We start from the raw sequence: 15,993 nt of genomic DNA, 5'->3' as shown, positions 1-15,993 counted from the left end.
ATGAGTTTAACAGAGTAAAATGTAACATACTCTTGTAAAAAGTAGGTTAGCAGTAAATACATTGAGTACACAGATTTCCAGTGGGCTAGAAAATAGAGGTGGTTTGTCTAAGATTTCATTGTATTCTTCTAAAGTCTCCAAAGTCACCCTAGAGCCAAGAAAGTGAATGAAGACCTTAATAAATTCTACTAATTGAATGATTCTTATTGGTTGAGAGCCTAGTTACAGTAAACTCTATAACTTATTCAAAAAAAGGAAGATTAGCAATCACAGTACTGTATGTAAAGTCTTCTCAATGTAGTAATACGAATTTCCTTCTAATCCTGGATTTCACAGTTTACTGTCCAGTTGAAGTCCTATAATTAGTAATGCTAGTTAACTGAAAGGTCATCATTTTATTTCCTGATTCATTCATCCGATGTCAAATACATCAGTGGTGAAATAGTCAAGTGTTAGGAGAGAGTGGCTCTGAAAATCCTTTAAGACTAATCTAGAACCAAATCTGAGTTATATGAGTAGATGCACCACCTTGAGTATCCATCTAAAAGTACAGACGAACAGTGAGCAATACTTAAGTAAAAGGGACAAGAATTCTCAAAGGTAACATTCAAAAATCAATAGTGTATATTGTGAAAGAGAAAGACTTCTGTGATTGTGTACACATTAGTTACACGTGTCTGCTTGTGTTGCTCAAACACAAAATGCTATTCTTCCTGTGGCAGTGTGTTTATAAGATCATTTTCTGAAAATATTTCAGTGAGGAAAAAAGGAAGGAACATTAGACTACCACATTATCCTCTTACACAAAAAGACCACTGTCTTTAAAAATAGATGTTGCTTTTACAGTAGGAGCGTATGGACACTTTAAAGCCTGCTTCATTTTGTCATCTTTGCTGTATAAGAAGAATTTCTCTCTCTCTCTCTCTCTCTCTTTTTTTTTCATTTGCATTACAGCAGAAGTACTGGTTACATTCCAGTGAATTTACACAGATAAACACAATGGGTTTTCTTTTAAAATAAGCCTTTACTGAATATATCAACAAGGTACTGTATAGTGTAGAGTGAAGTTTGTAGTTAACAAAGTGTGCAACATGGTAGGTCTCAGAGGATGCATGACACAGAATCTTCCAGCCCCTTGCAGTCCCTTGTCAGAGAAACACACTAAACACAAACCAGAATCAAGTCAACAAAGGATTCAAACAGTAACAGATCATCAAAGTTAACGTTCAGTAAATATTATCCTATGAGGGCATACAGCAGTGATGCCTCATTTTGCCATAACTGGTTACAAATCTCACATCCCACAGACACCTTTACAAACAGCCCATGTATATGTATGCATGGAATTGCATGTTATATTAATTTAAAAATGCCTGTTGCAATGGCCTTGGTTTGTGCTCTTCTGGTGGATGTGCAGCTAGAAAACCAAATACTATAACAAAACAACCTGGTTTGCTAAAACAGTATCATACTGTGTACAAAATGTTTTTCCCACAATCAGTGAAAAGCATCCCCGCTGCCAACAATTGCTTCAATCCCACTGATGAAACTGGAGAAGGGTGTAGATACAACTTCCCATCATTACTTATTTTAACTTAAAAAAGAAGAAGCTAAGTTGGACAAGATTAAGAATTGAGAGTTGTTATTTTGTGTGTGTATCATTTTGCTGTTGGGCACTCTTTTATTTTGCTTCCCCATTCAGTTGGAAAAGCAAGTAGGAGTTTATGTGTTATCCTTAAGTTCTAAAGCAACATCTAATGTCCCCTTTGGATAAGTCAGAGATAAACGCTATAAACAAAGACATCAATGAAAATTAACCACTTCACTGTCAAAAGCTGCAGAGGATGCTGCAGCTGAAGTTTGCTGATCCAGTGTGGCACCTGCCTCTGAAAAAACAATGGTGCCTTGTATTTGGAATGGATGCTCTCCTCACGTGAAGAGCTACGTTTTCTCCAGGGGAGAAGGAAGGTCTGGCTGTGCAGCATAACTAAGATCATTATGACCTCCATTATTAAGAAACAGAGGTTAATATTAGCTATACCATTAATACATTTTTTCCAAAAGATTACATTATAATTTTTGTTTTACCCTTGAGAGACAATGTCTAATATTGTATCAACAAATATCTGGAAAATTAGAAATAGCATCATTTCTCACAAGAGATGATTTTTCCACTTACATCATAAATAAACAGGGAACACCCTTCTCATGTCTGCCTTTGATTGTTCCAAGTGTTATATTGCCTAGCTAAGGCATGTGACAGTGTTTAAGTGAAACCCAGGGTCTCCCTAGGGTCATATGCAACTCTACAAGCAAGGAGGTATTGGTGACTACCTTCTGTTTAACTATTGATATATCTCTGTGACCATGCTTTTCTTTTTCTTTTTGCAATGTCCTCTGTGTAGGTAGAGGTATTATACTGACAGGGGGTGACACTATCTGAGATCAACTAAACTTTGACTCTTAACTAATCACCTCAAAATAAATAATGAGGCTGAGAGAGGACCAAACACAGAGGAAATATAACTGCAGGACAGTCTCCTGATTAAAGATGCCAGCCAAAATGTCATCCAGTAGGGACTGCTGCTCATCTGTTTTTTAAAGTTTCATAAGATAGTACAGATTATATGATGTGATTTCAACTCTGATGTAGGAGTCCCTCAAGCACACGACTACAGATGGTAGTCTGATTTTCATGGTAGATGTCTTTGTCATGATGCTCATAAGATCAAAATAAAGATTATTTTTTCTTTCTGTCCAGAAACATCTTCTACCAGAGCAAGTTTGAAAGCATCTTAACCATTTTACATGACTGGGCCTCTACAGTACCACTTCAACTCTCAATAGTGTTGTGGATGCCATACAATATTGTGGGAACCTCTCTGTTCTTCCTCCTGGGACAAAGAAACGACATTTCCACAGTCCCAAATCCCACTGGGAGTTAAACATACAATACAAACAGACAAGAAAAATTATCTTGTTTATAACAAAATAAAAATCCTCAAAAATTAAAGTACCATTATATTTTTCAACACACAGTTTTGCCTACAGTGAGATGCAAGAGGACAGTGAAAAGGAAACAGTAAGCTAATACACAGAGCCCCATGTCACTGTCCTGATTTTAGATGATGTAACGCTACACTGATCACCATTCCAGATGGTCTTATTCCTTCACTGTGTGAACCTACTTTTACAGAAACCAACAGCCCACACCCTCTAGCTAATAGACTAAAGAGGAAACCCGAGTCACTTTAGAATTAATTAAATTAATTCATAACTATGTTCAGCTCTACTGACTGCACAGTTTCAATGCTTGTGTCTACAACATTATCGCTGCAGTTATATTTTCTGCTTATTCTGAGGGATGAGGGAGATTAAAACATATAAGTCAGGGTATATTATTAAAGAAAATAAAGCTCTTGCTATAAAGAAAAGCTTGCATAGCATTTTATACCTAAACTTTTACAAGAAAACACATCACAGTTTTATTTTGCTTAGAGATGAAGAGAAAGCAAGAAGAGTGTGACATTTATTTCATGAGTCCCTAAAGTGATAGATGGTTGTAAAGGAACACAGAATGAAATGCCTAAATGTGGCTTTGAAAAGAATTCCCCAAGGGTAAATTTCTTTAGACAATGTATGTGGTCTATAGCCCTTCTACACCTAAGGGATGACAAGAATTAGAGTAAATTATGCATCTTTTATGAAAATGGACTTGCTTCAAAAAAATATCTAGCATCAATAATGGACATCCCTCTCTTTCCTATACCCTCTGCTTTTGGCCCTCCTCTGCCACGACTAGGGAAACCTTGCTTTCTCTGGCTTATTCATTTTCACTGGTAGTCTTTTAGCATAAGATTAATTATCACCCTATGAGTACAAAATTAGAGGGATATCCACAATCTAAAAGGAACAAATGGAATTTAGAATGTGGAAGAGGACCAAAGTTAATTCAAAATGGAAACACAGTATTGCTTTTTAACAATACGCATTGTTTTGGCCGGTTTTGGTGTCTTCACAGAACCATTGGCAATGAATGTCAATACGGATTTTAATATGTAGAAATACACGGGGATATTTTGTGCAACCAAGATTTGTGTCCATAATTTTCTTTGAAATACCAAGCAGAGGGAGAAAACAAAGGTGGCATATACAACTTAATCACAAAAAATATATACGCAAGATGATTGGAAGACAAGAATTTGAGAGGGGATATACGTATTAATTCAAGCTATTTCAACATGATACTAGCAAAGCCAGCAGACACAGTGTAAGAGAATCATTGATTTTTTTCTAAGTGGTATTAGTACTCTTTAAATAAACACATTACTGTAATATATTCCAAACACTGTTCTTTGTTGGTCTAAACACCATGTTGATATAGCCTTAGTGAATCTACCCAAATAATTTTCATTATCAAAAATAAGTCCATTCAATATAATTCTTCCCATTATTTTTATTAGCCTCTTCTAAAAAAATTATTCTAGAATATAACTCTGTTGGATATGATTCAACCTGACATGTGATTTGAGTAGTGACGGTTTTGAGGGGAATTTTCTTGCTAGAACTGATCATATTGGTCCCTGAAGATGACTAGAATCAGACTCAGGTTTCCAACTCTGTTATCACATAAGGCCAGGGAAGCATGAAGAGTGATTTTGAAGTTCACAGTCAGAAAGCCAACCCTGGGGTTTTAAGGACATTTCAAATCTCTCACTTCCTTTGATTTGGTCAAGTAGGCCTAACTTATCTCATGGGAACTGGCTTCCTTGTGATGTTCTATTTCTTGTACTGGGTCAAATTGGAATAACTACCTCTATTATTATATTATGGATTTTTCAAACAGCGTTTCTTCCAGGCCAGGAGGTATAGAAAACATAGAAATAACTAGGCCATTCTTTCTTTACTCAAACTATTCCTCTTACCCTGATGAGCCCATCTGAATATATCCTTTCATATGACTATCAGCTCTACAGCTTCAACAGCAAAGTGGTTAATATGCATCTTAAGTATGAATCACTCATTCTTCTGCCTTGGCATTGGGTCCTCATTGTACAACCCAGTACAGTACTTCAGCAACATTTTTTTTTTAATTTTAAAAAGCAAAGAGTTACAAAACTGTTTGTAATTAACTTGAAATAGAAAAGATAGCACTTTTTTTTTAAATCCCATTATATAGTACACCGTATAAATTACAGAGTATTCAAATGCACAAATGCATCTGGGTAACATTTATCAAATGTAATTTGCGTGTCTTTATGTGCACACACATGTGTGTTCTTGAGAGTTTGGTTGTCCACCTTTCTCACGTTGGACCTCTGGCTGTTACGTATGGCAATGCTCCAGATCTGGCACACTGCTGTTGCAGTATCGCATGTTGTTGGGGATGTGGCAGTCTGTGTAATTAATGCCCCCATTTGGGGTATAAATGGGCTGCAGTCTGAAATCTCCTTTAAGGAGCTGGTCGTTATTTAAGGAGACAATCTGAAAACTGGTTTCCGTCATCTCCAGGATGGAGTTGTCCTTTTTGGTACCTGCCTCGCAATAGTCATCTTTCCGTCGGCCCCGGTTGTATTTCCACTTCTGGGAGGTGTAGCGTCCCTTTTTGTGCATGTGCCAGCAAAACACGCTGAGCAAAACCACGAGCACAAAAATCACCGCACCCCCGATGAGGCCCGCCAGCAGAAAAGGGGAGCCCATGCTGTGGGAAGTTGTCTGCTCATGGCTAGAAGCCGTGTTGCTGCCGTTGTTCAAATAAGAGGCATGCGTAGTAGCCTCCGAACAGATGGTATCTTCCACAGTGCGGTAGTTGAACGCATCCAGCGGCACTAAACAAATCCGATAGGTGGATCTGGGCTCTAAATTAACCAAACTCAGGTGTTGCTTCTCACCACTGACAATTCGTTCCTGAACAATGCCCCCTACAAGACTGTGGCCCATTTTCACCCATGTCAGTTTGTATGCCATCACAGTAAAGAGAGACAGCCAGCTGACTTGAATTGAAGTATCGTTAACAAAGTGGATGGAAAGTTGGATCCTTTCAGAAATAGGTGGGGTCACTCTTTCTCTGCCATCCCAGTCAGGGATGGTGGGAAGTTTCGATGGGGTAGGAGCTGGAGGCACAGAGCCTCTGCTGGGACTTGGGACAGAGAAAGTAGGAGATGGAGTTGTTGGAGCAACTGTACTTGGAGCTGGAGTGAAGATAGGCAGGCCAGGAGTTGTGGTGGGACAAGACAAAAGATTCATATTCAGCTCCCTGACAGCCATCCCCCGGACTTGCTCAGGACCTTGGCACATGAAACCACGCACATTAAGAGAAGAAGGGATATATTTGAGCCATTCTGTGACCCATTTAATACTGCAGTCACAAAACCAAGGGTTATTCCGAGCAGTGAGCTGTTTCAGATTGGAGAGGTGATCAAAGACCCCTTGAGTTAACATTCGTAGCTGATTGTTAGATATATCTAGCCGTTCCAGCTTACGGAGGTTTGAGAAGGCTGTCAATGGGATGTGGTTTATCTGGTTATCTTGCAAGTAGAGCCTAATCAGATGCGTACCTGGGAGGTCAGGAGGTGGGTGGGAGAGCGAGTTCCGGACTATGGAAAATTCCTTGAGCTTGGTGAGATGGCTGAAGGTGCCCTCAGCAATGCCTTTGTTGGTCAGGAGATTCCCATCCACAATCAGACGCTCCAAGCTTGTGAGGTTCTGAAAGGCCATGTCTGATATGACAGCAATTCGGTTCTCATCTACTCTCAGCTCTTGCAAGTCTACAGGAAGCCCAACAGGCACGCTGCTCAGGTGATTCTTTGATAAAAACAACAGTTTGAGGCTAATGGCCTCTCGGAAAGCTCCGTCCTCTACGCCCACTGTAGATATGGAGTTGTCGTCTAGGTGGAGTTCTTCCAGCTTCAGAAGCTGGGCGAGAGCAGCCCGCGAGATGGTCTGAATGTTGTTTTCCTGCAAGTGGAGGACTCTGACGTTCTTGGGAAGATTCATGGGGAATTCATCCAGTTGGTTGCCATAAAGGTAGACCGTGTGCACTGACTGTACATTGTGCAGCTCTGCAGGAAATCCAGCATTATTAATTTGGTTGTTGTGGAGGTAGAGTACGGTTACGCCCTCCGGGATCCCAAGAGGCACTGAGGTCAAGCTTCGCTCATTACAGTAGACAAAGTTCCTGTCACAGCGGCATACACTAGGGCAGGCCAGGAGATTTGACACTTGTGAGTAGAGCCCCAGGGAAATCATAAGCCAAAATTTTAGAAAAAAAGCCCTGTGGCTGGGCCACTTTGTAGTCTGCAGGCCCATTGCTGAAGGACAGAAATAAAATACAATGTGATGAAGGGAGAAAGTAAAATCAAAAGCAACAACAAATAACAGTGAAAACAGAAAACAAAAGCAAAATGACTGGATCAGGTTCTGTCAAAGTCTAGAACTTCTGTTGAGAGGAAATGACCTGAGGGCAGATGGTAAAACAATCCTTCTGATGTGTTTAGTCTGATCTGCCTAGGTTGCCCCTTATGCAGTGGTCCTCCATGTGCAAAACAACTCCACAGGGAGAATTTGCCGCATGAGCAAAGAGTGACGCCACGTGATAAGTACTGTCAACAGAAGTCCAGCCAGGCAGGCAAATCTTGCTTCTTCTATAGTAAGTCGGGCCAGTATAGAGCAGCCTAGGAATTTCTTGGTTAAACAGAGTCTGCAACCTGTTGTAGAAGAGAAGACAGGAGTCAGTTCAGGGTAATAATAGGACAAATAGTGCTACGGCTATCTCCTGGAGCAAAACTGTGACTGGAGCTAAGTCTCGGGATCCAGGTTGGTGGCATTTCAAAATGACAATCGTTTAGCTCCAAAGATGTCTAAGAAATAAACGACTGCAGTATGAGTCATTTCTTTAAAATGAGATGGGACTATTACATTTATTATCAAAAATCTTTACACATCAATCAGTACTTTTTCTTAAATATCTATTTGCATATCCTTAGGCAAGTGCTACTGACGCCCTGTTGGATTCTTGGTGTCTGTTAATGAAGATGAGTTGAAAGCTCTGTTATTTTAAGGTGGAGATGGGGGAATTTAAGAGCTATGACACGAAGTCCTACTGAATTATCAACTGTAAAAATGCAAAATGGGAATTAAGCCATGTGAAAAATACAACCTTATTAAGAAATTCTCCTCAAATGTGTTGCATTCCTAAACATAGTTACCATGTAATATTTTAGATATGTAAAAAAAAAACTGGAAATCTGTAAGTTTCTATCTCCTGCAAAATGTATTTTTAAATTCTGGTAAAAAATCTTATTTTCGCTTAATGAGGAATCTAGAGAATGCATTATAAAGGACAAGGGGGCAAGGTAATAAGAGAATAAGGGTATCCCAAGGCAAGCATTTACTTCCTTCCTCTTTTCTGCTGTGAATAAACACACACACACACACACACACACACACACACACACACACACACAAACCCCAAAAGTGGAATAAGTATCTGGCTTGGTGCTAGTTAACAGTACATCATGACTACACCCAGCATCATTAAAAATACCACACATATTTTTCCTATGATAGCAGGATGAAACATTACTCAAGTATGAAGGCAAAGATTTATCTTTTATACCTGTCACCCCTTTTTCTTCCTGTAGAATACCTTAAACTCATTACCAAGGAGACTGAGCAAGCAACAATATAAAACATATTTCTACTTATCCCCTCCATTGGGACCTCTAGGTTTAACTGACACAGGCCATTGCGATTGCCCTAAGTGTCAACGTGAAACTGAGAACAAATTTTGTGTCAACAGGACCACTTTCCAGCATGAGAGCACTTTCTTGCCATTATAGGATGACTTTTAGCGAGTTTTGAAAAGACAGAAAAGCCACAGTGGAGGCAGCCAAGGCAATCCAAGGATAGCACTCACGCCTTCTTGATCCACCGTGTGTTCCATCTGCGTTTAGATGAAGAGGGAAGGAAGTTAATCGAAAGGTGCCAGATTTGATTTCCCTACAAAATGAGCTAACATGACAGGACATGGCGGGCTGCGAGTTCCTCACTTCTCACCAATAGGGATTGGAACAACTTGTATCCACAATAGAGAAGCTATGCTTTAAACTGTTTCTCTAGCTATCTTTAGACTTACAATTTGAAAATAAAAAAGGAGTGCTGTAAATGTTATCTAAGTGCCAAAGACAGTATACATTTGTTCTGTAATTTAAGGGCTAAAAAAAAAAAATGAAAGAAGCCTTGGAACACTATATACATACATACATGCAAATATACATATATATCTTGGTGCCATACTTAGCTTGATTTGCAAACGGTCTTAATGTTTTCTAACACCTTGTTACTCAAGTGTGGTGTTTATCTCCGCAGCATGAGCCTGACGTGAGTTGTTGGTAAGAACACAGAATCTTAGGACATGGATATGCATGTGAGCAAAAGCCTTAAGAGAAAAATGTAACAAGAAGCCCACTAACCTAACTTTTCATTAACCGAAGTTAATGCATAGCTTTAATCTGAATTCATGTTTTCTTCCATGCTCCTGACCCAGAAAAAAATGCATATATATATATAATTTGCTGAAAGCAACAAATACAGAGGTTGAAAGCAATCTTTTAAAATGAATAACTATCACAAATGCTGAATATATTATTTATGTATATTGGTTGATAAATAATGATATTTATAGCACTGTTTGTTGTCTGAGACAGTTGAGATCAGTGGCATCTAGTGACTCATCTCTTGTAAAACTCTGTTAAAGATATTTTGTAAAGTATCTCATTCCTTCCATACATGATGCTTTCTGTGCTATTCAATAAAGACAGAGCAAAGCCCTTTATTTGGAACAGACACACATAGTCACATAGTCACACAGCACATAGACACGCAAGGACAGACACAGATACAGACACAGGGACAGATTCACAAGACAGCCTTCAGGCAGGCACAGATTTCAATTCATATGATAGATAGATAGATAGATAGATAGATAGATAGATAGATAGATAGTCAGGCAGGCAGACAGAAGACACAGGCAGGGAGCATGAAGTAAAACATTCAAATCTAGACTCACTCTTGATTAAACTACTCAGAGGGGAAGCACTTTCATTTCCTTCCTTAACGCAACACCTATGCATTATTAGTAACTCCGAGTTAATTACTACTGTGCTTAATTCACACATGAGGGCCCATGTGATTTTTGGCCTAGTGGGGTTTAAAAGTTTAGTGAGGGGAAAAATATGTAAGCAGGGAATTAGCAAACTGTATCAAGAGCTGTGAAGTTACAACACCCAGAAATCTGGCACTATGTAATGGTCTTTAAAATCTAATCCATGGCATACCAGAAAACAAGGGGAACAAACAAAAACATGCTAGAGGCTGGGCAGCCGGCGGCGGCGCACGCCTTTAATCCAAACACTTGGGAGGCAGAGCCAGGCCGATCTCTGTGAGTTCGAGGCCAGCATGGTCTACAGAGCAAAATCCAGGACAGGCACCAAAGCTACATAGAGAAACGTCTTGAAAAACAAAACAAAACAAAACAAAAATGCTAGAGATAGGATGGATCTGAAACACAGAAGGCCCAAAGCAAGAGTTTGTGTTATGAATATAGACTGCCTGCAACTTGAATTAAGACAGAAAACCCAGCTCAACCCAGAGGACTATAATTTCTACTGCAGAACACATTCTGCAACCCTTTATTGTCCTTTTAGAATATAATAAACATTTCAAAATCATTCTAGAGTCCATTTACAAGTGTTTAAAAGTCGATAATAAATACGTTTTATAAGATAAATTCAAAATACAGACAGCAAATATTTTCTTTTTCATTTTTTCTTTACTCATATGAATCCTATGTGGAATGTGACCCTCCCCAACTCAGGAAGCCAGATTACAAAAAAAAAAAAGTCTATATAGAACTTTCTGGGTAAAAACAGAAAGCTGCACTGACGGTGGATAGCACAAGACCAGAAGCTACAATGTACAAATGCTGTTTGGAGCCAATGAGAACATGGTCCATCCAATCTCTTCAAGGCGATGACGACAGCAGTCGTTATTCTAGGCTACTGTGAGTTCACTTAACTTTTTTCATGGGAACTAAGACTCAAAGCACATAAATCATGCAAGAGCTTTCTGCAGGTTTCTACCACAGTTCAGCCTAAGAAGCGGGCCTTTTTAATTAATTCCAGAAGGCTGAATTCCAGGAGCGCTTAATAAACTCAGACTATAAAAATCACAGAACAGAAAATAAGATTCGCCAATAAGCACCACCAGTTGTATCACATGATGACACCAGGATAAAACTAAGGAAATCTTCATGGCTCCAGAGCTAGCTACCCTGGCTGGACTGTGAGAAGAGACTGCTGAGTGTGATGGGATACCCATAAGAAAGTCTGGGGGTGCGGGGCAGTTGAGAGTGCTTACCAACATGCACAAAGGCCCGGCTTCCATACCCATCACCACATAAACTGACATGCTGATGCACACCTATGATTCTAGTAACCAGATCACAAGTTCAAGGTCTTCCTTGGATACACAATGAGTTCAAGGCCAACCTACAACACACAAAACACTTGTCGACAGAGAGAGAGAGAGAGAGAGAGAGAGAGAGAGAGAGAGAGAGAGAGAGAGAGAGAGAGAGAGATTTGTATAGGGAAAAGTTTTTCAGGATTGGGTTCCACTCAGACCATTTTTGGAGGGTAGCAAATCTAAGATTGAAAACAGACACTTAAGGTGTGATGTCCACACAGGCAGCTAACCTGTAAATGAGTTCCTTGCAATCTGGACTCACCAAAGCAGTTTACAGATTTTTTTTTTCTTTTGCAATACAATTCAGTTCTACATATCAGCCACGGATTCCCTTGTTCTCCCCCCTCCCGCCCCCCTCACCTTCCCCCCAGTCCACCCCCTATTCCCACCTCCTCCAGGGCAAGCCTCCCCCGCGGACTGAGATCAACCTGGTAGACTCAGTCCAGGCAGGTCCAGTCCCCTCCTCCCAGGCCGAGCCAAGTGACCCTGCATAGGCCCCAGGTTTCAAACAGTCAACTCATGCAATGAGCACAGGACCCGGTCCCACTGCCTGGATGCCTCCCAAACAGATCAAGCCAATCAACTGTCTCACCCATTCAGAGGGCCTGATCCAGATGGGGACCCCTCAGCCATTGATTCATAGTTCATGTGTTTCCATTCGTTTGGCTATTTGTCCCTGTGCTTTATCCAACCTTGAGAATAGGAAGAAGCAAAGTGCTAGAGAGGCCCACAGCAATCCACAAAGATACCCCCACAACAGACTGCTGGCAATGGTCGAGAGACAGCCCGAACTGACCTACTCTGGTGATGGGATGGCCAAACACCCTAATTGTCATGCTAGAAACCCCATCCAACAACTGAGGGATCTGGATGCAGAGATCCATGGCTAGGGCCCAGGTGGAGTTCTGGGAGTCCAATTAGTGAGAAAGAGGAGGGTTTATATGAGCGAGAATTGTTGAGTTTACAGATTTTGAACACAGCTCTTATTCCTAAGCACAAGTCATAAGTATTGTGATGTAAGGATGGACATGTCTTGTGAAATGACCCAGATGTGGAGTTAGAAAGGGAATTTGAAAGAACAGAGCAGCCTCTCCCCCATCTTGAAAATCGTTTTTTTCCCCTCTTACAGTACATCATCAGGTGAATAGTATTCTTTTCTGAAGCAGAAAGGGGCATGAAAGGATGCCAGGGAGAAGAGAAAGATGAAGTGAAAAAGGATAGTTTAAGCAGTGAGTCTTTGCCTGGCTCCAGTAAGTCTAGAGCTGGAAACATTAAAAGTAAAAATAAAATCTGTTCTAGCCAAGCATTGACTCTAGGGGGCTTAAAAGGTTTTTCTCACATGGTTTCCAATTAGTTCAAATGGCAGGAATAAACCACTGCAGAGTCAGATACAAAAAAAAAAAAAAAAAAAAAAAAAAAAAAAATCTGAATATACATTTACTACTACCACCTTTCTGGCTCATTTTACTGGGAGTTCCAAGTGATTGCCTTGTCATTTCTGCAATATCAGGGGCTGCCAGAAACAGACCACGTTCCACCTTAAGCATCCTACAAGTTAGTTTGAGCCAGCAGTTATCATGACCAATTGTCTTGATGGATGCCCCTAAAACAACTCCTGATGACTACTGTGAGAACTGTTGATTAGACGTCATGCAAAGCAAACTGCAGAAGGAGGAAATGAAAGAAAGAAGGACTGGAGTACAAAAGTGCATGGTGCATCAAGAATGACCCTCCTGTAGCTTATACCTATAATAAACATTATAGTTCATTTTTTTTTAAGGTGGCAAGGCATGTATAGCATATTGATGTTTCTCGAGTAACTAAGTGATAGTCTACCCAGCTACTCTCATCAATAACTGCTTTCATGGCATCTAAACAATACGTCCTTCTCTCTTCTGCAACCATCATGTAGGAGTTGATTTGGCATTCTGAAAGATCAGTGGGTTTGGAGTCAATCCAAATTGGGTTTGATCTCAGGTCATCCACTCACTAAATAAGAGCAGGGTGATGGTGCCAGGTTTCACTTTGGATCGGCTGTGTTTACAGAACATTGGGAAGATTAGATATAGGGAGGATAATCTGGGAACAGCAGCAACTAAGCACAAAGCACACTGGTTTTAAGAGAGGTAGAGCACAAGAGTGTACTGAGAAAGAGGTGGGCTCTGAGGACATATAAACTCAAACAGCATTTCAACTTCTTCTCTGTGTTAACTCAAATAGTTTGCTTCACCTCAAATAACCCAAATAATCCAGGTAAAGTTGAAGGAAAGAGTACCATCATCTCTTATCATCAACAGGATGATAAGAAAATGATGTTCACTATGTTGATCCTCCCTACTATCAGTTTAGACAGCAATACCTCTTGCACCTCAGAGCATCTGTTTCGCATTTGATAGAGGTACGTCTCTCAAACCCAGACAATTTCACTTTCCTTCTTCCATTCACTGATTACAGATTTTCCCTTTGATGTTATGTATGTTCCTCTATCCAGCCACTATGGCTGTAAATGTATGGGCACACATAATGGCTGATCAGAGAATAGGAGACATGGCTGGAATCTACGAGTCCAGACATGAGCTGCAGGACCTTGTTCCTCCATGCAGTCTCCTTGTAGACAGAACCTGGTCAGCTTTTGATCTTGGCTATTTCTCCAGAACACACACCTGCATGTGGCAAGCATTTATAAACTCTTTATAAAATATATAAATATATCAAAGAGTGACCTTCAGATATTGCTCTGTTTGAAGAGGCAATCTGTAAAGGTCTTCAAGGTCTTCAATCTGAGGTTCCATAAGAAATCACAAAGATAATATTTCAAAATGGCCTTTAAAAGTTTTAGCTACACCAACCTATGTAGAACTACTGGGGGATAGAAAGATCAATGAATAGTCCCAAACTTTAAGAAACTAGGTGACCAGAGAAAGAGGCACAGAACATGCAACCAGAAAGAATTGCAAATTCCTGTAGCACTGTACTCACTTTACAAAATAACACTAAATTCTTTGGTCTTATTAACCTAGAAATAGGGTCAGTGTGAAGAATTACTGGAAACTAGGTTTCAAAGGGGGCATGTCAGTACCTAATGCTTCAGTTCAATGAAAGAATGAGCTAAAATCAGGAAACTGTTGTGGTGTACTATAAAACGTATGTCTTTCTGCTCACAGAATATCAATAGCTTCTAAATGTTTACAGAAATTAATTGGGACTGTTCAAGTGAAGTTTAATTGCATAGCATTTTATCATTGTACATAGTCAGTATCAATAAAAAATAGGCCAGTATCTTTGAGAGCTATAAAAAAAGCCAGTGGGAAAAAAAATAAACTGAATCCAAAAATATAAACATGGCCTACTTCTCCACCAAAATATTTCACCACACATAATATACATATCAGAACAGAAAATCTTATGTCTCCTTCACAAGGAGAATGCAGATTTCAGTGGGCAATACTGATTATGCACATGAAATGAAATTACATACTGTGTTTTTCCAGGTGAGTTATCTGGTTTTGAGTCTAAAAAATGAAAAATTCATCACATAAGTGCATTTTTGTATCCTAGTCATGGCTCTGAATGGAAATGGTGTAAGATTCATTTCTGAATAAGTAGTTTTTACAATGGACATTCTCCTCCTCAGGAAACCTGTCATATTTAAGTGTTAAGGCTACATTCTGCAGGATATTTCTGGATTTGGGAAATGAGAAGTGGAAGAAAGATGATTTGTTCTTATCCTGTCCCTCTCTCATTCTCTCAAGGATATTCTATCCCCTAAACATGATGGGATACAGGTTAAGAACAAATCATTCCCAATGCTTAAAATAAAACCACAGATAAGCACAATCAGCATCACACCCAGGGTGGTTGTGGGATGCACAGAAGAAATTACTCAAAGGAAACCATATTTTAAAAACACATAATAGATTACAGAAGCCTAGATGTACAGGGGGGAGGGGGAAGAAGAGAGTGGAACAGACAGATATTGATGATTGTTTGAGAAATCACGTAGATATGTAAACACACAAGCAGATCCTAGTCTAGGTTATATACAGTCAGAACATTGCACTTGTACTTTATCCCAAATGCAAAAAGATTATGCACTCTGCACTCATACGTATACATTGACAATTGATTTAAGCTATTTAATTCTAGAGAAGAGGAGAGGAGGGGGAGGAAAAGGGAAGGGAGGGGAGAGGATGGTGGAGGGGAGGGAAAAGGAGGGGAGAGGAGAGGAGTAAAAGAGACAAGACCATATATGAGCCTCCAAAGAAAGAAAGTATACCCTTACTTCTCAGCTTAAAACTCAGGCTGCATTTTGATTTGGTATATGTCTCCAGGCCTATGTGAATAAAATTACCATACCACCACCATAGAGGTAATATCAGTGAAAGGTACCCAAATCTATCTCTCTCTCTCTCTCTCTCTCTCTCTCTCTCTCTCTCTCTCTCTCTCTCTCTCTCACACACACACACACAC

General features: G+C 39.8%; 1 protein-coding gene across 1 annotated transcript; it reads right to left on the bottom strand.

Annotated features, from left to right (window-relative positions):
- Nucleotides 1–1,004: 1,004 nt before the first annotated feature.
- Flrt2 (fibronectin leucine rich transmembrane protein 2) lies at nt 1,005–7,703 on the bottom strand. The gene has a single exon (XM_059279683.1). The coding sequence runs from the start codon at nt 7,306–7,308 to the stop codon at nt 5,326–5,328; it is 1,983 nt and encodes a 660-aa protein (XP_059135666.1). The 5' UTR covers nt 7,309–7,703; the 3' UTR covers nt 1,005–5,325.
- Nucleotides 7,704–15,993: the final 8,290 nt, after the last annotated feature.

The sequence above is a fragment of the Peromyscus eremicus genome, chromosome 14 (assembly GCF_949786415.1).
Source record: "Peromyscus eremicus chromosome 14, PerEre_H2_v1, whole genome shotgun sequence".
Taxonomy (NCBI): Eukaryota; Metazoa; Chordata; class Mammalia; order Rodentia; family Cricetidae; genus Peromyscus; species Peromyscus eremicus.
This window is presented reverse-complemented; position numbering and strand designations above follow the sequence as displayed.

What these genes read in the sequence shown, in the direction of transcription:
- Flrt2 (XM_059279683.1), bottom strand. Translation starts at nt 7,308, where the DNA reads ATGGGCCTGCAGACTACAAAGTGGCCCAGCCACAGGGCTTTTTTTCTA.